At 37.0% G+C, this 26,021-nt stretch overlaps 4 protein-coding genes across 4 annotated transcripts; 2 read left to right on the top strand and 2 right to left on the bottom strand.

The window, feature by feature from the left end:
* Positions 1 to 264: 264 nt before the first annotated feature.
* LOC103437035 (uncharacterized) lies at positions 265 to 4,295 on the top strand. Its single transcript, XM_017332662.3, has 7 exons — positions 265 to 456; positions 1,084 to 1,212; positions 1,381 to 1,776; positions 1,867 to 2,094; positions 2,216 to 2,308; positions 3,260 to 3,367; positions 3,461 to 4,295. Exons 1-4 carry the CDS (start codon positions 265 to 267, stop codon positions 1,960 to 1,962), a joined length of 813 nt encoding a protein of 270 aa, XP_017188151.3. The 3' UTR covers positions 1,963 to 2,094; positions 2,216 to 2,308; positions 3,260 to 3,367; positions 3,461 to 4,295.
* Positions 4,296 to 11,845: 7,550 nt separating this feature from the next.
* On the bottom strand, positions 11,846 to 12,442 carry LOC139198169 (uncharacterized). Its single transcript, XM_070826438.1, has 2 exons — positions 12,219 to 12,442; positions 11,846 to 12,080 (listed from the first exon to the last, which is right to left on the bottom strand). The coding sequence occupies exons 1-2, from the start codon at positions 12,440 to 12,442 to the stop codon at positions 11,846 to 11,848; spliced, it is 459 nt and encodes a 152-aa protein (XP_070682539.1).
* A 3,174-nt stretch (positions 12,443 to 15,616) lies between these two features.
* On the bottom strand, positions 15,617 to 16,460 carry LOC114826325 (LYR motif-containing protein At3g19508-like). Its single transcript, XM_029106430.2, has 3 exons — positions 16,455 to 16,460; positions 16,060 to 16,200; positions 15,617 to 15,763 (listed from the first exon to the last, which is right to left on the bottom strand). Exons 1-3 carry the CDS (start codon positions 16,458 to 16,460, stop codon positions 15,710 to 15,712), a joined length of 201 nt encoding a protein of 66 aa, XP_028962263.1. The 3' UTR covers positions 15,617 to 15,709.
* A 6,832-nt stretch (positions 16,461 to 23,292) lies between these two features.
* Positions 23,293 to 25,618, top strand: LOC103442020 (strychnine-10-hydroxylase-like). The gene is made up of 2 exons (XM_029107380.2): positions 23,293 to 24,323; positions 24,789 to 25,618. Exons 1-2 carry the CDS (start codon positions 23,370 to 23,372, stop codon positions 25,410 to 25,412), a joined length of 1,578 nt encoding a protein of 525 aa, XP_028963213.2. The 5' UTR covers positions 23,293 to 23,369; the 3' UTR covers positions 25,413 to 25,618.
* The last annotated feature ends 403 nt before the right edge of the window (positions 25,619 to 26,021 follow it).

Below are 26,021 nucleotides of genomic sequence, written 5' to 3'. Positions count from 1 at the left end.
ATAATTAATCTTCGATAAAACTTCAAAATTGGACTATAACTAATAATGGCTTATAAAATTGGATTTATATTAAGTTTCCCTTCTCCAAATTGAACTTCTCCCTCTATTTTATGGTGCAAGTTTGGATTTCCCACCACCAAATTCAAAAATTTGGGTTTCCACCATTGTAATACACAATTGTGCTCACTACCTCTTATAATAATAATAAAAAATAGTTGTTATAATAATAATTGTGCCCACTAACTCTTATAATAATAATTAAAAATGTACCCTATATCTATTTCGGCCCCTTCTATCTCTCTCAGTCCCTTCTATCTCTCCCAGTCCGTCTCACCCTTACTCTCCAAAAAATCAAACACAGCTCCTCCGTCGAGTCCGTCAATTTCAACACCGCTCATCTGTCCAGTTCAAAGGCATTCCTCCGGCGACACACACAGAGATACAGGAGGCCCACAGGTAAGGTTTCTTAAATTCAAATTTTCAATGGGTTTTTGTTCTTTACGGTTTGGGGTCAAATTGGATGTTCATTGTCGAATATGATTTATGGTTTGAAGACAATGGGTTTAGGAGGACAGTGGGTTTGGGATTAGGAATCTAGTATGGGTGCAAGTCATTGGGATTGGAAGGGTTTCAACTTGGGTGTGCTCCGATTTTGCAGGACCTAGAGGTCGTTGGGAGGGTGGGTGGGTGCAACGGCTGCAGCTTTTTTGCTTGGTATGAAATTGATAAATAGAACTAAGGTTTACTATGTTTATGTTTATGAAATTGACAAATAAGATTGATTATATAGTTTGAGTTTTCTCCTGTCGTTGATGTTACGAATAAATTAGAATTTCGCTCTTATAAAATGTCAGAAAATGATTCTGTTGTAGTTTGATTTCCATAGAGCAATTTACAATTTTGGAACCGTATTGGTTAGTTTGTTACTTATCTTAATAATTTTAGGATAATGTGATACTCCATTCATAATTTAAATGGACTCTCAGTTTCCTCTATACTGGATAACAAGAAACCACTGGTTCTCTTATCTAATAATCCCCCGTAACTTGAATTACCAAACCTTGCTCTTTTTCTTACTTGCAGTACGGATTGGTTGAGGACACACTAAGAACTGGGGGATCTGGACACCCCAAAGAAGTTTCACCTAATGAGTTGTATAGTCAATTGGCTATCTACATTGTAGCTGCTCATGCTTTGAAACCAAATTACAATGTAAGGTTCCCATAGTTTTCTTTCACAACCAATTTGATTTAATATTTATTTGGAGAAAAGGATAGCCCTTCAGTGAGAGAGACGTAAAATTTAGTAGGTTTTATTTTTCCTTTAAAGTTTAAGGATATTCACTTTGATTGTGTATTTGCTTTGCAATTTGCAATGTAGATGCCTAATCTGATGCTTGATGATGATGCATTTTTGGCATCTGTGGAAACTCAACCACACTCCCCATTTGGTGTACTCGCTCCAAATGAATCATTTGCAACCTACCAACACCATGAGACATGTAGTGGAAATATGCAATCAAGTGGCTTAACTTCTTTGTCAGCCACAACTCGAAAGAAGAATATGGGAGTTAACAGGATACGGTTGGGCAGAGGGAGGCGTGAAAACCTGAACTTCAACAGATTCGGTCAAGCTTTTTCTCCTCATGACAATGTGGCCAGATTTGGCCGCTACATAGCCATGTTGGCTCGTGATGGTGGATTGATCCCAATTGATTCACCTGATTGGCGCAAAATAGATTCTTCGAAACTTGATCGAGTGTGGTTGTTGGTCCAGGTATTGATGCAATAGATACTTCAAATTTGTAAAATTTGACTTGTTGGATGGTTACAATTTTCTGTGACAACTTAATTATTGTTTATGTAGGCCACTATAGAATGGACAAATTCAAGAGTTGTTGGCAAGGAGGAGAAAGTCAGGGGTATTGTGGAAACGAAAATACATGATCGTTTCAGGACATAGAAGGCTAAACTCTGTAAGTTGTATTATGTTCCCTTTGAGAATTCCGAGCAGAGGAAGCATTGCGATGATGCTAGGGTAATCCAAACACAATGGCAAGCCTTGGTAGCTCATTGGGATAAAATGGAAAATAAGGTTTGTAAAACTTTTCAACATTATAGTTACTATACTTCATTAAATCTTATTTGAAACGAAACTTAAGGTTCAATAAAATGATTATTTTCCTTTGTGGTGTTCTTTATTTGTTGTGAACTAGCGGAGATGTGCAACTAATGCCAAGAATCAAAGAATGTTAAAGATGAGTCACACAACTGGGTCAACAACTTTTATTTAAATACAGAATGATTATGTGAGTGGATTCTTTTACCATTATAATTTGATGTTGCCATGAATGCTTGTTTTCATTCCTGTTATAAGTACATGGTTATAACTTGACTTAGTTGTAACCATGTACTTATAGGTTAGTTTGGGGATGGTAATAAGATCTTTCTTAATTTTGTATCATAGGTTAGTTTCTGTGATTTGTTTTCATTCATGCCATGAATACTTGTTTTCATTACTATTATAATTGTCCTCAAAGCCAACTTGGTTGTCCTTGGCCAATGTCAAATCAGTAACTGTGATTGCCACATTTTGTACACATGAAGGGTTTGATCCCATGTTTTCTCTTGTAGTGGGTTTGTAGGGTTCTGAAGTCTTTGAGAGGCTTTGCCCTTGGATGGTCGATGTTGTTTCTGCAGCCTGGGCACAGCAATAGCAAGGCAGTCTAAGCATGGCTGTTGGTTGTGTTCCCCTAACAGATTCTGGCCCTTTTCTGTATTGAGATCCATGCCCCTATTTATGCATCTACATAAACAATTTAATCAGCTTTATAGCAATAGTACTGTCGAAAAATACTTCTAATCTATTGCTATTACGGTTCAAAGTGATTGAGAGATTACTTAAGAAGCCAACGAATCCATTTTTTTCCAAAGCAATCGTGGTATTTCATTCACTTCGAACAAATAATACTTGTAGATTAGATGGAGCATTTCTCATTATTATTGGTTGTCACACACTTAGAAGAGAACTTTAACATCTATGTATAAAGTTAATTCATATCATACAACTTTTGCCTTGAGGGACAACTTTAAAAAGGCTACTTCCACCTGACCAGGAAGAAAATTTGAAGGAAGTAGCTTTGGTTGCTTAAAAGTTGGATTTGTTTTGCATAAGATTTGGGTGTCTTTAAAATGTTGATTCTTTTAAGATTTCTTTGAATTTGATGTGGTTGTTTTTGGGATCTTTTTTGGTGTCTTAGGATGAAGAACATGATGGATGTGAACCTGATTGTGTGACCTTTTTCAGAATGACACACACAAGAGGACCTAAGCAACTCCCAGAGCATGCTGAATCTGCTAGAATGATGGTAATTTGTACATTTTCACTTGACCAAATTTATTTCCAGCAACCTTTAATGAAATTTTATGTATTTACGAATGATTAAGACTTTTTTAAACAGTTGGCGTTTGAAAATCTGGAAGTGGAGGTTTGTGAGCGTGGTGAAGGGGTAACAACAGAGGTTCGCAATAGGATTTATGCCGAAGTGCTGGGGCCAGAGAAGCGAAATCAAGTGCGTGGCTTTGGCCTTGGAGTTGGTTAGGCAGATGTACCAGGAATTGTTACTGAGCAGTGAGGTCTTTCTAGGGAAGTGAAGTATCTTCGGGAAGCTTATAAAGCTCAGAAACATGAGGCAAATGAGAAAGCGGAAAAGATGAAAAAAAGAGTAAGAAGAAAGCATACAAAGGCTTAGGGCCGAACAAGAGGAGAATTTAAGGTTAGCAAAGGTGCAAATGGCTGAGCAATTGAAATTCATGTTGGCACATGTAGGCAACAACATTGGTTCATTTGGAGTGGGTGCTCTACAAAGTACTTTAACTCAGCAACAAGGGTATGGAAGCTCACACGGTCAGATTTCACTTTTCGAAGGTGGAAATGACAAGAATGTGCAGTGTGGACCTCCGGTTTCTAGTGCTATGATGCATGAGGATTGCCAAAGTGAGAATACTGGTTAGTTGTCATCAAGCAGCCCTTGTAGATGAGTATTGTGTTTATATATTGCTAGTTTAACCATTAGTACGTTTAAATTGGGGATACAAGCTTGGATATGTTGTATTTTGTTGTATATAGAGAATCCCGGGTATGTCCAGAATAGGATAACATGTATTTTTTGGTTTAACATTTGGATGGGTTGTATTGTTAGGTTGGATGAATCGGTCTTAGCCAAGAACATGGGTTATGTAATATATTAACTTCACTATTTTAGTGCTAATGTTAATGAAGCTAATGTTGATTTATGTTTAGCTTGTAATGGATGATTTGTAAGTTCCTAAAATTTGGTGGAAATTAGGTCCTGTGAGCAAGCCAGATGATTTCTATATTTAAATAAAAATATCCAATTGTGCCACATTTTTACAATTGTGCTATTTATTAAAATATAATAGAGTGGCACAATTTTAAAGTTGTGCTGGAGCTTAATTGTATTTATTAAAATATAATAGAGTGGCACAATTTTAAACTTGTGGTGCCTTTGCTTTAACATCTATACATCAATCTGAACCTTTAAAACAACAATTGTGCCCATCTTACACCATACATTCAATAGCCTTTATTAGAGGTGAGACACAAAAAGGGTTGTATTTGTGCTTAGCCTTTGGGCACAAAACATCATATTGTGTGCTATCAGCAATGGTAACGCCCATAAAGGGTACATATGGAAACATAGTTGCTGCATTGTTGCCATTGACCAATGAGCACATATGTTAGTGCCCTTTGGCATTAAAGGGCACATATAATTTATTGTGTGCACTGCCCAATTTTCTTGTAGTGAGATGAGGTATGAAAATGTCACGACACCAATAGTTGAGGTATTTTTGTGTAATTTACCCAAATTATAATGATGAAAATTTATAATTAACCAAGTACTTTAACATGGTCGATCGATCTCCATTCGCTCTAAATGAAATGGGTTAAATCTCGCAGTCTCAAATGGACATACATACGTAGGTACACACATAGCAGCAGTCAGTCCACACACACAAAAACTACAAAAACAAATATTAATTCCTACCTTAATCTAAATTTACAAATTTAATTAGCAAGCTTAATGTAGAAACTCAGCAAGTGTAGTTCTTAAGCATCCACAAGTAGTGCTCATACATCACCACCTCACAAGCCACCACAACCTCATCGGATGACGTGTCCACCAGATCCTGAATGATGGGGGTGGTCAACGAAGTTCGCGCTGACCAAGTATCTTCTCCTGGACTTCCCTACGTACACAGCATGAAGCTCCTTTTATGAAATCTATTAATTTCACACCAAATGTATAATTTGATTACACCGATTACGAGTATTGGCCATCAATTGCATTAATTAGAGTTTAGCGTTTATGAAACATTGGATTTGAGGCTAAATTTCATAATTTGTAATTGGAATGGCATTTGGTGTAGATGAAGGATGGGCAGTTTGGCGGTGTTGCCGGTTGATTTCGAGCAATTTCAAAAAATTTGTGATGTTGAGGAGTTTTATGAAGCTTTAGAGGAGAAACCCAAGATAACCTTATAGAGCCACCTTACATTCATCATCTCAATCAAACACAAATCAAGCAAAAAAAGAAGGCTAAATTACCAAAATGGTCCTTGAGATTTGCATAACTCATCACTTTGGTCCCTGAGATTCCAAATCGATAAAAGTGATCCCTAAGATTGTCCACCATTCATCATTTTGGTCATTCCGACAAAAACTTCGTTAAGTGTCCCGGAGTAAGTTTGGGCAATTTTCAAAGCTTCATAACTCAATCGTTTCGTAACCAAATTCGACTCATAAATGAAGATACGAAAGTGTAGAATAAGATTATACCTATTTCAAAGCCCAATGGTTGCCAGACATGGCTGGAAAATAGCCTCAAAGTTAACTGGTCCGAGCGAAAACTTGAAAACTCACCGGAAACTGGGTAAATTTTAAACGTTCATAACTTCTTCAATACTCAACGAAATCAAGTGATTCAAAAACGAAAATCATACTTCTTGATGAGACAAAGAGCATGATACCTTTTTAGACAACTAACTCACCGTGTTTTGGCCAGAAAACGGCTTGAAAGTGGCTGTCTTGATCTCGAGTTAGCCACTTTCGAGCAGTTTTTCGGCCAACCACGACGATCTAGCAGTCGATAAAGGTACCATTCGCTTTGTCTCGTCGAGAAGTATGATTTTCGTTTTGAATCACTTGATTTCGTTAAGTATTGAAGAAGTTATGAACGTTTAAAGTTTACCCAGTTTCTGGCGAGTTTTCCAGTTTTCGCTCGGACCAGTCAACTTTGAGGCTATTTTTCGGCCATCTCCGGCAACCATTGGGCTTCGACATAGGTATAATCTTATTCTAAACTTTTCTATCTTTATTTTGATAAATTATGGGTCGAATTTGGTTAAGAAACGATTGAGTTACGAAGCTTTGAAAATTGCCTAAACTTCCTCCAGGACACTTAACGGAAGGACTAAAATGATAGATGGTGGACAATCTCAGGGACCACTTTTATTGATTTGGAATCTCAAGGACCAAAGTGATGAGTTATGCAAATCTCAGGGACCATTTTGACGATTTAGCCAAAAAAGAATTCGACATATAAGACAAAAGTCATGGAGTAGAAAAGCAAGGTATGTACCTTTGTGGGTTTTCTTGCTGTGAGTTGAAAAATCCCATGGAGTTGAAAAGCAACGGAGCTGAAGTAGTGCAAACACTATCGAGGGTTTGAGGAAAAGAGGCAGAAGCAACGGCGAGGGTTTGACGTTTGGGGTAATATCGGAAGCATGATAAACTATTTTGTTTGACCCAGTCTTATTGGCCTGCTTTATATTTGGTTATGTCATACCCATTAAATAAAGTTATTATATGATTTTTGGTTAAAATTCAAACTATTGAAGCATTTTTCATTCATTTTCCTTTATTTCAATTTCATTAGTTCGTTAAAAAATCTGTTAAGTTAACCGTTAAGTGATGATGTAGCAAACATAGTCCTTGAAAAGAAGACAAAAGGAAAAATTAAAAAAAAAAAACTAATAAAGCTTTGTTATAAATATGTCAAAGTTAGAGAGATAACCTTTTAGATAGGTGCGAAGCAGATGTAAAATATCACACTAAAACTATAGCTCAAGTGAATGACAAATAAAAGATGGAGGAAGAGATTTCTTTCTTTCTGTATGCTTTCTCTATGTACCTTCTTGTAGGCATACAGAGTGCTCTATTTATAGAGCAGCTCCGATCAAACCCATTAATTGTACATTCAAAATTTACAGCATATACTTTGAAAATGTGATTCCTACACTTTCAAAGTCTACTGCCCATATTTTCATTAGTCTGTAATGTTGAAAATCCATCTGTGGGCATTCAATTATCAGCCAACGTTGTCAACAATGCTGATATTTTCAACACTCCCCCTTGGATGCCCACATATCAACATCAATTGCCTCATTAAAACCTTGCTTGGAAAAACCCAGTGGGAAAAAACCATAGCGAATGAAAAAGAGTACAACTTTACCTGGATTGTTGATATAGGGTTAAGTATGCTTATATTGCCTCGTTAAAACCTTGATAGGAAAAACCCAGTGGGAAAAATCCTAATCGAAGGAAAAAGAGTACAACAAGCATGTATCATGGATGCTCCCCCTGATATGTATCTCCCCCTGATACCGCATTTTCCAAACTTAGTTGTTTGGTAAGTCGACGTAATCCGATACTTTGCACTAACTTCTGAAACGTGCATTTTGGTAGAGACTTGGTGAACAAGTCTGACAGATTTTCATTAGAACGGATTTGTCTGACTTCAATAACTTTAGCCTTCTGAAGCTCATGTGCACTGAAAAACTTGGGAGATATGTGTTTAATCTTATCGCCCTTGATAAATCCTTTCTTCATTTGGGCAACACAGGCTGCATTATCTTCATGAATGACAGTTGGATTATCTATCTTCGAAGTTAGACCATATGAATTCTGAATATGATGGATCATTGATCTTAACCAAGAACATTCACGACTTGCTTCATGTAAAGCAAGTATTTCTGAATGATTTGAAGATGTAGCAACTAAGGTTTGCTTTGTTGAGCGCCATGAGATTGTTGTATCTCCATTCTTGAACACATATCCAGTTTGTGAGCAGGCTTTATGCGGATCAGAGAGGAAACCAGCATCTGCATATCCGACAAGGACTTGGTCATTTGTGGAATTCATTGAGTAGAAGAGACCCATATCTGTTGTCCCACGAAGGTATCGCATTAAATCTTTGATACCCTTCCAATGACGGATTGTTGGAGCAGAGCTATACCTGGCTAACAAGTTGACTGAAAAAGCTATATTTAGTCTAGTACATTGTGTTAAATACAACAAAGCACCTATTGCACTCAGATATGGTACTTCTGGACCAAGGACCATTTCATCATCTTCTTTTGGACGGAATAGATCTTTCTTAATGTCCAGAGAACGAACGACCATTGGCGTGCTGAGTGGATAAGTATTGTCCATACCAAATCGCTTCAGGATTTTTTCAATGTAAGCTGATTGGTGGACCAAAATTCCACTAGCACAATGCTTGATCTACATGCCGAGACAAAATTTTGTTTTTCCAAGATCTTTCATTTCAAATTCGCTTTTCAGATATTCAGCAGTTTTATGAAGCTCTTCAGGTGTTCCAACTAGGTTCATATCATCAACATATACTGCCACTATAGCAAATTCAGAGTTGGATTTCTTAATAAACACACAAGGGCAAATGACATTGTTGATATATCCTTCTTTGATCAAATACTCACTAAGACGATTATACCACATTTGTCCAGATTGTTTCAGCCCATACAATGATCGCCTTAATTTGATCGAGAGCATACCTTGTGGCTTGTTACTTGTTTCAGGCAACTTAAGTCCTTCTGGGACTTTCATGTATATGTCAATATCTAATTTTCCATATAGATTCGCAGTGATGACATCCATAAGTCGCATGTCAAGCTTTTTTGAAACCACTAAACTTATTAAGTAACGGAACGTAATTGCGTCCATTACAGGAGAGTATGTCTCCTCATAATCAATTCCAGGTCTTTGTGAAAAACCTTGTGCAACGAGTTGTGCTTTGTATCTAGCAATCTCGTTTTTCTCATTGCGTTTCCTTGCGAATACCCATTTGTAACCCACAGGGTTTATATCAGGCGGGGTTTGGACTATTGGTCTAAAAACACTTCGCCTTTCCAAGGAATTTAATTCTGCCTGGATTGCATCTTTCCACTTAGGCCAATCTTGTCTCTGTTTGCACTCATCAACTGAGTGGGGCTTAAGATCATCACTTAATATGATTTCAGTGGCTTCTGCGAATACGAACATATCATCAATGATTATTTCATTCTGATCCCACAATTCATTAGTACATGTATAATTTATAGAGATATCTTTGCTTTCATGTACTACTGTCTCTTCAGGGACATGTGTCTCATCAAGGAAATTCTCTTCTTCTCGAAGTCCAAAATCATGAACTGTGGATTTGTCATTCATTTTCTCTTCCTGAAGGATTTCATTTGGATTCAATTGTGCCTTTGTCTTTCTCTTTCGAAGGGCTGAATCTTTTGAACCTGGTGGTCTACCACGCTTCAGGCGTGCACCAGGAATCATTTGCTGCCACTTTATTTTGTCCAACAGGGACATCAATTCTGGCAGGTGCATTTGCAGCTGGTATATGTGATTTTGTCACTTTCATAGCATCATTAAATGCATCTGGCATTTGATTGGCAATGCTTTGAAGATGAACGATCCTCTTTACTTCATTTTCACATTGAATGCTTCGAGGATCAAAATGAGACAAGGTGGGAACAACCCATGTTAGCTCTTTCCGTTCTTCTGGAACGGTCTTTTCTCCCCCTAACGATGGGAAGACCGTCTCATCAAAATGACAATCAGCAAAATGAGCTGTAAACATATCACATGTCAAGGGTTCTAAATATCTAATGATAGATGGTGAATCAAACCCCACATAAATTCCCAGTCTACGTTGAGGTCCCATTTTAGTGCGTTGCGGGGGTGCAATAGGCACATAAACAGCACAACCAAAAACTCATAAATGTGAAATGTTTGGCCGATGTCCAAACACGAGTTGTATTGAAAAGTATTGGTGGTTAGCTATAGGTCTCAATCGAACTAATGATGCAACATGTAGGATGACATGTCCCCATGCAGAAACTGGCAATTTGGTTTTCATAAGTAGAGTGCGGGCTATTAACTGAAGCTGCTTAATCAATGCTTCTGCTAAACCATTTTGAGTATGGACATGAGGAACAGGGTGTTCAACATCAATGCCCAATGTCATGCAGTAATCATCAAAGGTTTGAGATGTAAATTCACCAGCATTATCAAGTCAGATTGACTTAATGGGATAATCTGGGAACTGTGCTCGTAATTTAGTTATCTGAGCAAGAAGTCTCACAAAAACTACATTCTGAGTAGACAAGAGACAAACATGTGACCATCTGGTGGATGCATCAACCAAAACCATAAAATATCGAAATGGTCCACAAGATGGTTGAATAGGTCCACAAATATCCCCTTGAATTCTTTGCAGAAATGATGGGGATTCAGCATCAACCTTTAGTTGTGATGGTCTAATTATCAACTTACCTTGAGAACAAGCCTTGCAAGGGTTATCATTTGAGATAACAATATCTCTGCTCAATAATGGATGTCCATTAGAGTTCGTAATGATCCTACGCATCATGGTGGATCCTGAATGACCTAGACAGTCATGCCAAAGCATGTAAACCGTTGAATCAATGAACTTCTGGTTCATGACAGTATGTGATTCAATTGTCCTTATGTATGTATAATATAATCCACTCGAAAAACCACGCAACTTCTCCAATATACGCTTCTGGGTATCATTGGAGGTAATGCATAAATACTCCACATTTTTTGCACTTTTCGTTTCAATGTGGTATCCATTTAAACGTATGTCTTTGAAACTCAACAAGTTACGAGTAGATCGAGTAGCATACAATGCATTTTGTATGGACAATGTTGTTCCATTTGGTAACATAATCTGGGCTTTCCCTGAGCCTTCAATTACATCTGAAGGTCCTGATATTGTTGTTACCCCTACTCTTGAAAGCATTAAGCTTGAGAAATACTTTCGATCACGAAGTATTGTATGTGTGGTTGTACTGTCTGCAAGACAAATATCTCTGCCATTTCTCATGTTCTGAGAATAACCACAGTTTTTATCCATACTTTCTGAGTAAATGGAATCACAGTTAACAAACAATTTATAACAGGAAATTTACATGCCACTTTTATTGAATCTGAAAAATTAGTTTTAGACAACAAGTTTAGCATAATAAAAGTACATTAAACATAAACGATTTAGTCGGACCAGTATACTTCATTTCCTTTTCCATAATGAAGTCTGAAACATCTAGGTGAGTTATGTCCAATTACCCTGATAAATCAAACACTGGATCAGGTATATCCATTGGTTTAGCCTGGTCGAGAAAATTGGTCTTGACACCCTTCTCCTTGAGGGAGGCTTGATACAACTCTACTAGATGTTTTGGGGTACGATAAGTTCGTGCCCAATGCCCATTGCCACCATACCTATGGCAGGCTCCTTCAGAGTTCCTGGGAGCATTGTTCATATGAGCTTTGCCTTTGTGACAATTCACATTTTTAAAGCTCGGGCCTGAATTATGCCTCAGAACCTGGTTGTGAAACTGAACACCATGGTTATTGCCTTTCCTATTCCATCGACCTCGCTTGTGGTTACGTCCTCGTTTATGATTATCACCACCAGAGGATGTGGCATTCACTTCGAGGGAAACAGCATTCACTCCGGGAATGGTGCAGATCCAGTAGGTCGGGAATTATGGTTTTTCATCAGGAGCTCATTATTCTGTTCAGCTACCATGAGCACAGATATCAGCTGGTTGTATTCAGTGTAGCCTCGCACTCTATACTGCTGCTGCAGGAGCACATTATTGGCATGAAATGTGCTGTAAGTCTTTTCCAGCAACATTTCCTCAGTAATGGTATCCCCACAGAGCTTCATCTGAGAGGTAATCCTGAACAACGCAGAATTGTACACTGCCACTGATTTGAAATCTTGGATTCTCAGGTGAGACCACTCATAGCGAGCTTTTGGAAGAATCACTGTTGTCTAGTGATTGTATCTGTTTCTCAAGGCCTCCCAGAGAGCTAACGGATCTTCAACCGTTAAGTACTCACTCTTTAGTCCCTCATCAAGATGGCGGCAAATAAAGATCATGGCCTTCGCCCGATCTTGAGAGGATGAGCTGCTTTCTTCCCTGATGGTATCTCCAAGATTCCATGCTTCCAGACGGATCTTGGTATCCAGTACCCAGGTAAGGTAATTCTTCCCGGTAATGTCCAGGGCAGCATATTCAAGTTTTGCCAAGTTCGCCATTTTCTTTTCTGAAAGAAAATGACATGTGTAAGAACTTGCAATAATATGTATTCCTGGAGGAATGTAATGTTAGAACTTCTGGTTCTTACAAATTTTTCATTTTGATCTTCAGGCCAAAATGATAAGCACTCGAAACTTCTGGCTCGAGATTTTCAGTGTGAATGAGAAGGGTGATTGTACCGCACCATTCTCATTGAAATAATGTAACATAGAATGGGCGATTATTCTGCACCACTCAAGTAGTAAGAAAATTGAAATATGCAGAGCAGGGTGGGCGATTATACCGCACCACCTAAAAATTGCAATGAAATTAAATAGCAGGTAAATTTAAATTTGCAGAGCAAGGTGGGCGATTATACCGCTCCACCTGAATTTTGTAGTAAAAGTAGATCTGCAGTCCAAGATAGGCGATGATACCGCACCATCTTGGATCGCAGTAAGATGCAATTTGCAGTTCAAGATGGGCGATTGTACCGCACCATCTTGGATTGCAGTAAAATTAACATAAATAAATACTGGGTTAGTAATCAATATCCAAACCAAACAAGTAATCAAAGATGTATGTAACCGCCAGTTGGAGAACTACGAGCAGGCATGGAGCAAACAGTTCGTCGCGAGGGTATACCGCGCAGTTGAGGCAGAGGAAGAAGATGAACAGGAAAAATCGTAGAGGAAATATTTTTTATTTTTCGTTCAGCGGAGAGAAATGAGAGAATGATTTCTTTTTGGTGAATGTAAATGAGACATGGTTATATTTAGAAACTCGCGCTGATAACGTGTTATAAATATGTCAAAGTTAGAGGGATAACCTTTTAGATAGGTGCGAAGCAGATGTAAAATATCACACTGAAACTATAGCTCAAGTGAATGACAAATAAAAGATGGAGGAAGAGATTTCTTTTTTTCTGTATGCTTTCTCTCTGTATCTTCTTGTAGGCATACGGAGCGCTTTATTTATAGAGCAGCTTCGATCAAACCCATTAATTGTACATTCAAAATTTACAGCATATACTTTGAAAATTTGATTCCTACAATTCCAAAGTCTATTGCCAATATTTTCATTAGTCTGCAATGTTGAAAATCCATTTGTGGGCATTCAATTATCAGCCAACGTTGTCAACAATGCTGATATTTTCAACAAGCTTTAGTTAAAAACGAATAAAGCTTTAGTTAACTAACAGCCATACGATCCCATTAAAAGATAGTTTATTAGTCAAAATAGTCCCTGAAATTTGCATAACACATCACTTTGGTCCCTAAGATTTGAAATCAATAGAAGTGGTCATTGAGATTGTCCACTATCAATCATTTTAGTCATTCCGTACAAAATTACGTTAAATAAGGATCAAAATGACAAATATACCTCAATTTATAAACAATGGGCTAAAATGATTTAATAAAAACTAGGAGTATTTTGGTCATTCTTATTTAATAGAGATTTTTCAAGGAATGGCCAAAATGATTGATGGTAGACAAACTCAGGGACCAATTCCATTGATTTCAAATTTTAATGACTAAAATGAGGAGTTATATGCAATTTTCATGAATCATTTAGGATTAAAAAAACCTAAAAAATATGTAATGACTGAGTCTGAGCATGTGATTCCCATTTTTTTGGGTCACCTGAAGAACCTGAATATTATAGGATTTAATTTAATTTAAGTCCAATTTTCATAGTCAATATTAAGAACAATCTATTTCTCGTGATTGTTGACATAAGTTCATTCCACGTCATTTTTATTATCTTTTAAATTATTAATCTTTATTTCAATTTTGCCCTTATATTTTAAATAATCTCTATTCTTTTATTCAAGGATTTTTATTTCTCTTTTTAAATATCCATTGCTAGTTTGAATTTAGGGAGTTTTAACGAAAAGCCTGTGGTACTGTTCACTTTAACGAAAAACCACATTTTTACACTAAAAAGTCAAACCTGGTACTATTTATTTTACCCTTTATTTTGTCCTTATTGTTAAAACTCAAAGTTTTCAAGTCTTTTTCATTAGTTTTCCATTGAATTTAAGGGCGTTTTGATATAGAAGCCTCATTTTTAAATGCGATGGGTGATTTCAACCTCGCGCTCGTCATCGTCGCCATTGTTCTCTGCATCATCGTCTTTGTCTTCAATGTCTACCTGCTCATTAATTACCAGCACCCCGACAGCCGGGTCAGACCTACAAGTGAACTTCCCTTCACAATCCGCCTGCGTCCCACACTCGGGCTCCCTTGGCGACAGATTTGATGAAATTTTATAAAACTAGGGTTTGGTGGGTTGGTGCAGAGGAGAGAAGGGAGGGATAAGGGAGGAAGGAGGAGAGAAGGGAGGGTGGTGCAGTTTGTAGAAGAGAGAAGGGAGGGAAAGGGTGCGGGCTACAGAAGAGAAAAGGGAGGGAGAAGGTGCGGGGGGATGAGGGAGAGAGGAGACCGGGCTTTTTTCTTTTTCTTTTTTTTTTTTTTTGAATTTTTTTAAGTCATTCTCAAAAAATATAATAATAATAATAATTCCACGTGAAACCTCTTAATGACACGTGGCGCCCAGTCATTGTCCACATGGGCACCACATCATCACTTAACGGGAGAATTAACAGTTTGACTAACGGATGTATGAGACTGTCCCAAAATTTACACTTTAGGTATGACTCTAGGATGAAAAAAACTTGATATACTAAATATTGAAAACCACGAAACTTCAGGATAGTAAACAGAGATTAATCCTAAATTTTAATGAAAAAAGCATAATTTTAATAAAAAGGACAAAAAATCTGACTCGGACTCACGGTACACTGTGTATGAAACTTACTACACTATTTATGAAACTTAGGACACTGTTTATGAAAACTTACTACAAGGAGTGCCTCAAGAACCATGCAGTAGCCATAGAAGGGACTGCTACGGATGGCTGTGGCGAATTCATGCCTAATGGAGAAGAGGGCACCATCAAAGCCCTCAAGGGCCTCACCTTTTCAATGGTGGATGTTCTGTTGTGTTGCATATCCTTTCAACCACTGTGGCTATGCACACGCGTTCCTTTCTCTCTTGCATTTTAAATGCAAAATCAATTTGAACTCTGAACAAATATCTATTTCTTCCCTTTATCAATGTTGGCATTAGGTTTTCTGAAAACTTGACAAAAGTATTCCACATATATTGGCACAGATGATGACTCAGTTAATTCAAGTTTTTTCATTATTATAACTTTAGTCACATTTTGCAGCCTGGATATCTTCGTGATCTTTTAGGCATTACATCGAACACTTGGCAGGCGTGCTAAGTGGAGCATATTTTCTTCAACTTATCGGTCGTAGATTCGTCCACTGAGTACTACAATCGCAAGAAACCCCAATTGGGTTCACCAGAAACTCACACGGAAGCGTCAAAAACCAAAAAAAAATAAAATGATGTTTCAGAAAGAAACTTGAAAGTAGAACATGACAACAAGGTCACTACGTCCACACTGATAACGGCCAAAGTGGGTTGGGAACTAGGGAGTGAGATCTTTCTAGCTTACACCAATGGAAGCATTCACCACAACAAAAGACCAAAAAGAAAAATCGAACTCAGTTTGTTCATTGTACCCTTTCCTTCCATATCCATTTGGATCATACACCATTATTTACCTTGTTGAGGACCCATAGGGAGTGATTGTAGGCCCTGAGGAAAAGCTCATGGAGGGCTTGGTCGTCGCTGGCCTTGACCTCTCTGTAATTGACAAAGTCCTCACGGGCGTACTTGGCGTAGTAAGTAGGGGTTGCACCAAACTTTTGTTATGTATTTTTTTTTTCTATTGTCCTTATCATTAAATAAAGTTAGTAGGTGGTTTTTAGTTAAAACGCAAAGTTTTGAAGCCATTTTCATTAGTTTTCATTTGAATTTATTCTTTTTGAATTCCAAAAAGATGGAGCAGCAGCCTATTTTTAACCTGCACATGAAATCAAACACATAGATAATGTAACTTGCACAAAAATTTGCTGACGTAGGGTCTGTACGCTGTAGTCCAGGTACGTTGGATCACATCCATTACGTGCCAATGAAAATGCATCTCTATTGAAATGCCCCAATATTATACGAGAAATGCTAAGAATTTTTTTTTTAAATTGAGATTTTATAAGTAATTCTTATCACTTCATAATTTAACGTCAATTATTGTACCAATATTTTAGATCATTATGCAAAAAAAAAAAAGTATCAGAAAATTTATCTGGAGTTGTACTTTTAAGAGAATAGCATTAATATTTCTCGATGTCGTATGGTATATAGACAAGAAAATATTATGGGATAAATTTAAATAATAAGTATAAGGCCATGTAGTCGTCGAAGAAATATCACACTTTTCACCAATCAGCTTGATGCCCCTCACTTCAACATTTGACTGATGAGTATGAATTCTGATCCTCTGCATGTTATTTTCCCTACCACGCTATTTCGTTGAGAAGAGATGATAAGGGGTGGGAGCCACCAACTCTGCTCTGGTATACATTTTGCTCGGGATCAAAAGTACATTATTGTCTTAATGCCTCATGTGGGACCAAGACTATAGAGAAAATGAATTTTTTTAGGCAAAACGATAATGGTTTGATTAGCATTTTTTTTTTAAAGTACAAACTTCATATAGAGTATCTTAGATCAAATTCGAATGATCCTCAAACAAAACGGTTCCAAAACAAAAAATAAACCCAACTTGACCAATCTAATAGTTACCATATCGGCAGATCTTCGAGTGTGACTAACATGATAACACATCTAGCACTCTAAAACTAAAAGTACTATAATCTTGGCAACTAAAAATTCAATCACTTCAAATCTGCCTCATGAGAAACTTTGCATACAAAATTGCCAACAAAACTAGTAAAGAGCACTGTTTACATATACAAGCAACGTCAACTTCAAAGAGGAATTGCAAAATAAATAAATAGTGACCATTACAATAAGGACTTTGCACACAAAACTACCAATGAAGCTATCGATTTCATCATGATCAATCCCATCAACGTCACCATGAGACATAAAAGAAAGACACAAAGCTCAAAAAGGCAAATTTAACATGGACGAGAGCCGCATTATATCTAGACAACCCACACCATAAAAATTCAGCTCCATCTCTTGCCACACCCCACACTACCCAAACAACCATAGAGGGAAGATTTTGAGAGGAAAAATGGATTGAAAAAGGACAAAAAAAATAAGTGATAGAGAACTCAAATCTAAGCAAGCTTAGACACAAACTTAATCACCACAAAATGGACTAAAAGGATTAGTATGTCATCGATGTGTGATAAAAAAAAATTTACTTGGTGGCTTTGCCACAATAGTCTACTTTTTAGAGATCGAAAAGACTCACATAGTCATTTCAACTTTCTTAACCATTATCATGTGAAACACACGCGTTAACAATCTAATCCAAAACGTACCGTGTATGAAATATAAGTTTGAAATTCGTTTTCAATCAGTGGGTCATCCCCTAGCAGGTTATAGAATGACCGTTTTCAACGAACAGATAAGGAAAGGGTAGTTTTAAATATTTTAGTGGGGGCAACGATATTAAGATTATGCACACATCACACAGAAGACAATCCCATCTTACTTGCATGTTGCAACGAACAGATAAGGAAAGGGTAGTTTTAAATATTTTCAATGTCTCGTTTTTCTATCTTCTGAAAAGTATTTTTGGAAGAGTAATCAACACGTCATTATTAATTAAATTGTCATTTTCAAGAGTTTTATAAAGGAAAGCATAATTTCAAGTATTTTGAATGTGTTACTATTTTTATATTTTGACTTTGTAAAGATAGATAGATAGATAGAATATAGACAAAAGTATTTTTGAACCACATTATTGTTAATTTATTTTGAGGCTAAACTCATTCTATTTCTTTTAGACCAAATCCAACCCTGGGCTAATTGCCAAATTTTAGGTTTAATTCTCCCCCAAATCCAACCCAACCCAACCTAAATGTGTGGATTAAAAGCTAAAACCCAAACAAAAACCAAATTCCACCTAGGATTTAGCCTAGATGCACGTGGACTCGCCAAAACCCAGCCCAGTCTCGGCCCAACCACGTGCCTCAAACGCCCCACGCGGGTTGAAGCCTTTAGCGCCCGACAGGGCCCACTGTCAGGGTAGCTGTCGGCCACCATTAGTGTGAAATCCCATTTCCGGATTTCACTTTTATAATCTACGTTTTTGTATTATTGAGATTTTATATTATTTCTCGAGAATTTATTTTAAATTGTTTGGATTTAGATTTTAATTAAACTAGTTACGAAGAGTGAAGTTTGGAAAATAATTATTTAAAATTCATTGACCTTTTGAGGTCACAAGTAACGTTTTTGAATAGGTCTCGAAGTCACGAGCGCATAAGAGAAAGCCGTTTGTGAGTCCGAATTATAACGATATAGTTACGGACGTTTGAAGTTGTGAACTATAGATTGTGGGAACTATTTAATTCCCACATGTGGGTTAAAGGTTAAGTGAGCTTAATAAAAGAGTGAGGGACCAATTAGAAAGAGAAAAGTTTTCAGAAAAAGGAAGGAGGGGTCTGGTTTTGACCCGTTTTTGGGGCGTTTTCAACCCTTTAACCCCTTGACCCGCTTGTATCTCCTTTATCCGAGCTCCGTTTTGGGTGATCTTGGTGTCCATGAAAAGCTCTTGACGAGCCCTACATCTTTGTAGTGTTAAATTTTCCATTTTCTTATCTATTTTTCCAATTCGAGGCAGCAAATTTCCGTGGGTTTTCCGACGGTTTTATCATTTTTCCGGTGATTCCGGCAATCATTTCCTTCGAGTGAGGTATGAAACTTCATCTACTCTTCATAATCTTCAAGTTGGTATGCTTGGTTTGTGCTTTCGTATTCATTTTAGAGTTGGGTGTTAGAACCCTAGAAACTCGGTTTTCCCCGATGAATTTGGATGGTTTCCGGTTTGAATTTGTCATTGGTCTAGTTGTGATTAATGTTTCCCTTGTTGAGCTCTAGTTACCACGTAAATTTGAGCTCATCTAGTTAATGTTGAAAATTTGGGTTTTCAAACCCTTCACCATGACTAGCATCGTGTGTAGCTGTGCATGGGACCGTCCACAAGTGTTGTCTAAATACCAAATACCTTCTAGTGACCATATGAACCTATGTCTAGCTCAGTTTCCCGAAATTCAATTGTTTTGTGTGGTGATCAAATTGGACCACCACTTGTTTGCACGATTCACGACAATCCGATCGTTGGATCGTCGTACAATTTTATGATCATCCCAATTATCAGTTGTTGGACCTTAGGAACTTACTAGTGAAAATCTAGTGGTTGGATCTTACGGAGCAAGTGATGTAAGATCATGGACCATACCTTTGATTGACGGTTTGATTCTCATTAAATGTCGTTGTGGGAGACTAATGAGAGTTTTAGGTATGTGAATTTATTGAGAGAAATCTAAATGTGGACTTGTGCTTTGTTTTTGGCAGTGATAGAGCTTGATGCCTTGAATTTCATGCTAGAGTGCGTTAGTGTGGACCTCAGGTGAGTGACTTTAATATATGTGATATTGGTGATTACCCTGTTTTCGTAATTGTTATCCTATGTGGATATTACTTAGTCTTATAAATATGTTTTCTATTGAATTGTTATTTTCAATGTTTAGCCAATGATTTAAGTTTATGAAATGAGATTTGACATGTATATATTGAAATATGGTTTGATTGGTTTGATTGACATGTTGTGATGAAATGTGAGGACTAGTGGTAGACCGTTAACCCGTGGTGATGGGGATTCGTTGTTTCGATATGGTTTCATCTTCCACTTTGTTGATTCGTTCTAAATTTAGTATTTGTGCCTTATTTCCCTTGGTTGATCTTTTGTAAATTAAGTAACTTGTGCTTGTCTTATTTCTTTGAGCCGTTGTATATATGGTTGTTGGCCCTCCGCGATTCCATTGAGTGATGGTCCGGAATCGTATCCACTCAAATTCCGTTGAGAGATGGTTCGGAATACTTTCTACTCCGCGATTCCGTTGAGTGATGGTCCGGGATCATATCCACCTCGGGTTTCATTGAGTTGGATTGAGATAGCTTCCAAGATGTAGGCTTCGGCCGAACTGCGTCCCTTTAGCCTAGTTTTTAATGTACATATGAACAATGGTTTTTGGGAATCTTGGGGTTTGAATTAGAGAAGCCGTTGGATGTCTAGGTGACTCCTTCGCAGTTTTCAGAGACTTGATTATGATTTCATAAAGCATGATTCTATACTTGATATTTTGTTTCTGTTGAGGGGTTCATAACCCTATGTTGTTGGATTCTGTTGAGTGGTCCGGAATCCTTGCTTTCGCTCATTCCCATAAGATTAGTCTAGAACCCTAGATTCGAGTGAATGGGAATTACCCACAATAGACCTTGTGAATTTATATACCATGTTATTACTCATAACCTAAGTAGAGAATTATACAAAGCTCTCTAATTGAATTGGTGAAATGGTATGTTATCTCATTGGTTGATTAATATAGTTAAAGGTTAAAATCGTGCATCTTTGATTCATGAATTGATTAATTGACGGGATTGTGGAATGACGTTGGATATAGTTGCTATTAATACGATTAGATTAGTTAATGAATGTGACTAGAGAAATATTGTGCTTGGTTGATCCTTGATATGTTACATGACTGGATTGTAATATTATGTTGAAAACATAGTGACTTATATGATGGGTGGAATGGAAACCTTGATTGTCATATTGGATTGTTATGTAGCCTTGAATCTAGTACTTCCATACTTGTCAAGTTCTAATGATTGATTGAGGAATGTTATATCTTTCGGCTTGAATGTACTATGGTAAATGTAGATGGGTAGTGAGTGACGAACTACGAATGGCTTGATTCCTGTTGAGGGTACTTAGGTAGTCTAACGAGAAGGTTAGATGCAACCATAAAATATATGGAAATTACTACGCAATTTGGACCTTGAGTGGTGGTTTATTCATATCCATGAGGCAAGGTACGTTAGATATACGAGTATTTGGTGACGTAGTGTGTCGATCTTGGACGTATGTTAGGATTGGGGCGTGACAATCAGGAGCCCAACGACTCTTTTGTTCATCCAACTGCTGATATATTTGGACCGTTGGTTGATCCAACGGTCCAAATTCAAATTTTGTTTTATTAAAAAATGTAATTTTAAAATACATTGAATCTAACGGCTGAGATTGAATGTAATCAAATCGAATCGTAAAAAAAAGATCTAACGGTTGAAATTTAAATCCAATGGCTAAAATAATTAAAAAAAAATTATTTAACTCAAATTCACCCAAAAACTCTATCATGTGTTTTGTATGTATTTTGGTATGTATTTTGTGTGTGTCATGTGTTTCACATGTTTAGTGTGTTATACATCTCTATCATGTCCTTTGTATGTGCTTTATATGAGTTTTGTGTGTCTTGTGTGTTTCATGTATTTTGAGTTTATACATCTCTATCATGACTTTCATATTCTTCAGTAATGTTTCATGAGTGTCATGTATTGATTTAGTGATTTTTCAAAATTTATCGAACTTTAAATATTTTTAGGTTAAAATGTTCATAAAATTAATTTAGGATAGTCTACATAATTTTTTTTAAGTTAATTTAAAAAAAATTAGCCTAAATTCATTCTTTAATAATCTAGGGCTAAAATTGTAGACTAGAAGGGTTGGAGCAGAAAAACTGTTTCTGGGCTAAAAATTTTAGGTTTTAGCCCAAGGGTTGGAGATGGTTTTAGTGTAGAAAATATTGTTTTTTTTTTTCAAAAAATTAAAGAGAGTATAGTTTTGAAAAGTAATCAATCACGTCATTAACAAGCGAGAAAGTCTTCCAAAAGCTACATAACGAAGCATCAATATGAGTAATTGCTCAAAAAAAAGCACAAATGAAGCAGCCCTAGAGGAGCACCAAAGTAGCAGTTGCTGCCTTCTCTAAATGGTCCCCTTGTTCTTCTCTAAAGAGACTCTTAAACTAACCAAGTTTTGTTTTCATGTGGTGGAAATATGGTAACTCATAAATAACTAACCAATTATATTATTACACGTATTAATTATGATTAAAAAATAAAATTAAATATATGCGGGTCAGTTTGGTTAACCGCACCATAAGAATTTTGGGAACCAATTGCCAAACCGATTAAGATCGGTGCGGTTTGGTTTAGCCATTGAAAATTAAAAAAACAAAAAAAAACAAAACCAAACCAAGCCGCGGGTGCAATTCGAGCAATTTAGTTGGTTTTTTTTCAAATGCCCAGCACTATGTTCTACGTAGAACCCAACATAATTTTTTCTCTTAATAACTAAGATCCACATAAGCAAATTCATCAATTATACTTTACATATTTTACATTTTTCGAATGCTTAAAATATTCCTATTGCATGTTTGATGTACACAATTAATTCTATGTGGGTTTCTATGTTTGATTATTGTCAAAGGAAAATTTGAACCACATTATTATTAACCTATTGTGAAGCTTAGCCCACTTCTCCACCTCTTTAATTTAGATAATATCTTTTGTTCAAAAAAAAAAAAACAACGACAATCTATCTTTTACCTTTTAGTTAGTCATATTTTTTTTCATTTCTCCCCTCAACATGCCTCGAAGATAAAGAGTTATCTATTTCAAAACAACCATATGTACGAAACGAGAAATTTTTCATTGTGACCGGAATACGGATAGTACACCACATGTTTCTATATAAATGGTGCAAAATTTTATTTTTTAAGTTATTAACTTTTTAACACACATATTTCACTATTTATATAATGACATATGGTGTAACACCCTGTGTTTGGATCACACTGAAAAATATCTCGTACTAAAGCCCATACTCCTATATATACGTGTGTGTATGACAAGGCAAATCAACTTAAGCCTTTACCCAGTTCAATAAAAATCATTTTGCCTCTAGCTTTCTAATGATTGAGTTGCAAAAATGGATTCTCTCCCATATGCAAACTCTATCACTGCTGGCTTGTTCACAGTAATCATCGTGTTCTATTACTTATCACGAAGATGGAGAGCTGCAAATCACAAGGGCAAATTATCACCACCTGAAGCCAAGGGTGGATGGCCTATATTTGGTCACCTTCCTTTGTTTGGAGACTCCATACCTCCTCACAGAACTTTGGGAGCCATGGCGGACAAGTACGGACCCATTTTTACTATCCGCCTTGGCGTCCATCCGGCTTTGGTGATAAGCAGCAGTGAGATCGCAAAAGAATGCTACACAACCAAAGACGTGAGCTCACTCTCCCGCCCAAAGATGGTGGTTGTAGACCACGTTAGCTACGACTACGCCATGTTTGGGTTCGGACCATCTGGACCCTATTGGCGAGAAATTCGCAAGCTAGTCTCCTTGGAGTTGCTCTCAGTCCGGAAGGTTGAGCTGCTCAAGCACATTCGAGCATATGAAGTGACTGCTTTCTTGAAAGATTTATACGAACTTTGGAGTACAAAGAAGGAGAGCTCGAAAGATGGAGTGGTTGTAGACCTGAAGCCATGGCTTGGGGACATGATGCTGAACGTGATTCTTAAAATGGTGGTCGGAAAGCGGTACTCCGTGGCTGCCACTGGGGATGAGAAGAAAGAAGCGCTTAAGGTTCAGACTGCATTGAAGGAGTTATTTGATTATATGGGCATGTTTTTGGTGGGTGATGCAGTTCCTTATCTGCGGTGGTTCGATTGGGGTGGATATGAGAAGGCGATGAAGAAAAGTGCAACGGAAATGCACGCAATTGCTGCAGAGTGGCTTGAAGAGCATAAGCAGAGGAGAGCAAAAGGTGATGCAAAAGGAGAACAGGACTTCATGGATGCGATGCTTTCTGTGCTTGATGGTGCAGACCTTGGCGGTTTTGATGCTGATACGATCGTCAAAGCCACAAGCTTGGTACGTACATATAATTCATTAATTTGCAGGCGAATAATTAACCATAAAAGGCTGGAGTTAAGACACTCAACACATCAAGATTTTATTTTTAGTGTCAATACTTAATTAACCTAAATGCATGGTTTATAAAAAGAAAATGAAAACATAAGACAAGAATTTTTTTTGAAAACATATGATTTCCAATTTTATGTATGACTCATGCAACATATTTGAGTGCTCACCAATAGGTGATGGTAGATAGATTATCTTTTTAGACTGTCTCTGTAGACCACATGATATGACGGTTGATCGTTAGATTCTTTCTTTAAACCTTTAAAAATAGAATCCAACTATTAACCGCCACATTCTTTGATTTTACAAGATGTGATTTATAAAAATAGTCTCTTTATTTTCGTCACCTAAAGAATGTATAGATGTTAAATATAGATATCCCCTAATCAATCAAGCAAATATTTTTTTTGGCAGACTGTTATTGCAGGAGGTAACGATACCACCATGGTGACAATGACGTGGGCAATATCGTTATTGCTGAACCACCCTCACGCTATGAAAAAAGCCCTAAACGAACTGGACACCAAAATAGGCGGACAAAGAGTTGTGAGTGAGGAAGATTTGAGCAACTTGGTCTACATCCAAGCTATTGTAAAGGAGACGTTACGTTTGTACCCAGCAGGACCATTATCAGGGCCGCGTGTATTCGAGGAAGATTGCACCATTGCTGGCTACCATATCCGAAAGGGCACCCGATTTATCCCAAACCTCTGGAAGATCCAAGTTGACCCAAAAAATTGGTCCGAGCCATTAGAGTTCAAGCCAGAGAGATTTCTAACCACGCACAAGGATGTTGATCTGAAGGGTCAGCATTTTCAGTTTATTCCTTTTGGAAGTGGTAGAAGATCATGCCCTGGTATGGCATTTGGCCTTCAATTGGTGCAATATACGTTGGCTAGTTTTCTACATGCATTTGAAATCTCAAACCCGTCGAGTGCACCAATTGATATGACGGAGAGTTTTGGACTGACCAACGTTAAGGCAACTCCACTCAATATTCTCATCAAACCTCGCTTATCTTCTGAATTCTATGGATAAAAGAAGAAAACATAGAATATTATGTGTGTGATATGAATAAGAGGTTTTCGTTGTTATATATCTATGTAATCGTAAAATCAATAAAAACATTGGACAATGTAAGATACAAAACCTAGCAATAATGTGTGTTTGAGGAATAGGGATATTGCGCAGAGTATATTGACCTTCCCTAAGCAATAAATGGTATGTGTTTATTACATTTCCAATTAGGCTCTCTTTTGGACCTGTTGCCTTCGTATATATTTTTTTTAATTTTAAATTTGTTTGAAAAGAACCCACCCATTCGCTAGTACACAAACAGGACAACCAAAAAAAAAAAAAAAGTCCATCTACGATTATTATCGAAAAGCTAACTTTTTGATTAGTTTTTTTTTTTTTTAATTATTGATTGAAAAAAACTGAGAGAGATTTTAATATCAAACTAAAAATTTGCATAGCAATGATGTGTACTGCTTACATCACTTTGCTATATATAAGTAATGTGATATTTCTAACTTTATTTGTAGGGTAGGAAAGAAATCCGATTCGAAAAATCTGAACCAAACTCAAAAAAAACAAAACCTGAAAATCCTGAATTATTCGGTAATGGAAACTGAATAATACCCGAAA

Source organism: Malus domestica, chromosome 08 (assembly GCF_042453785.1).
Source record: "Malus domestica chromosome 08, GDT2T_hap1".
Lineage (NCBI taxonomy): Eukaryota > Viridiplantae > Streptophyta > Magnoliopsida > Rosales > Rosaceae > Malus > Malus domestica.
The sequence above is the reverse complement of the archived record's forward strand: the minus strand, read 5'-3'. Positions and strand labels throughout refer to the sequence as shown.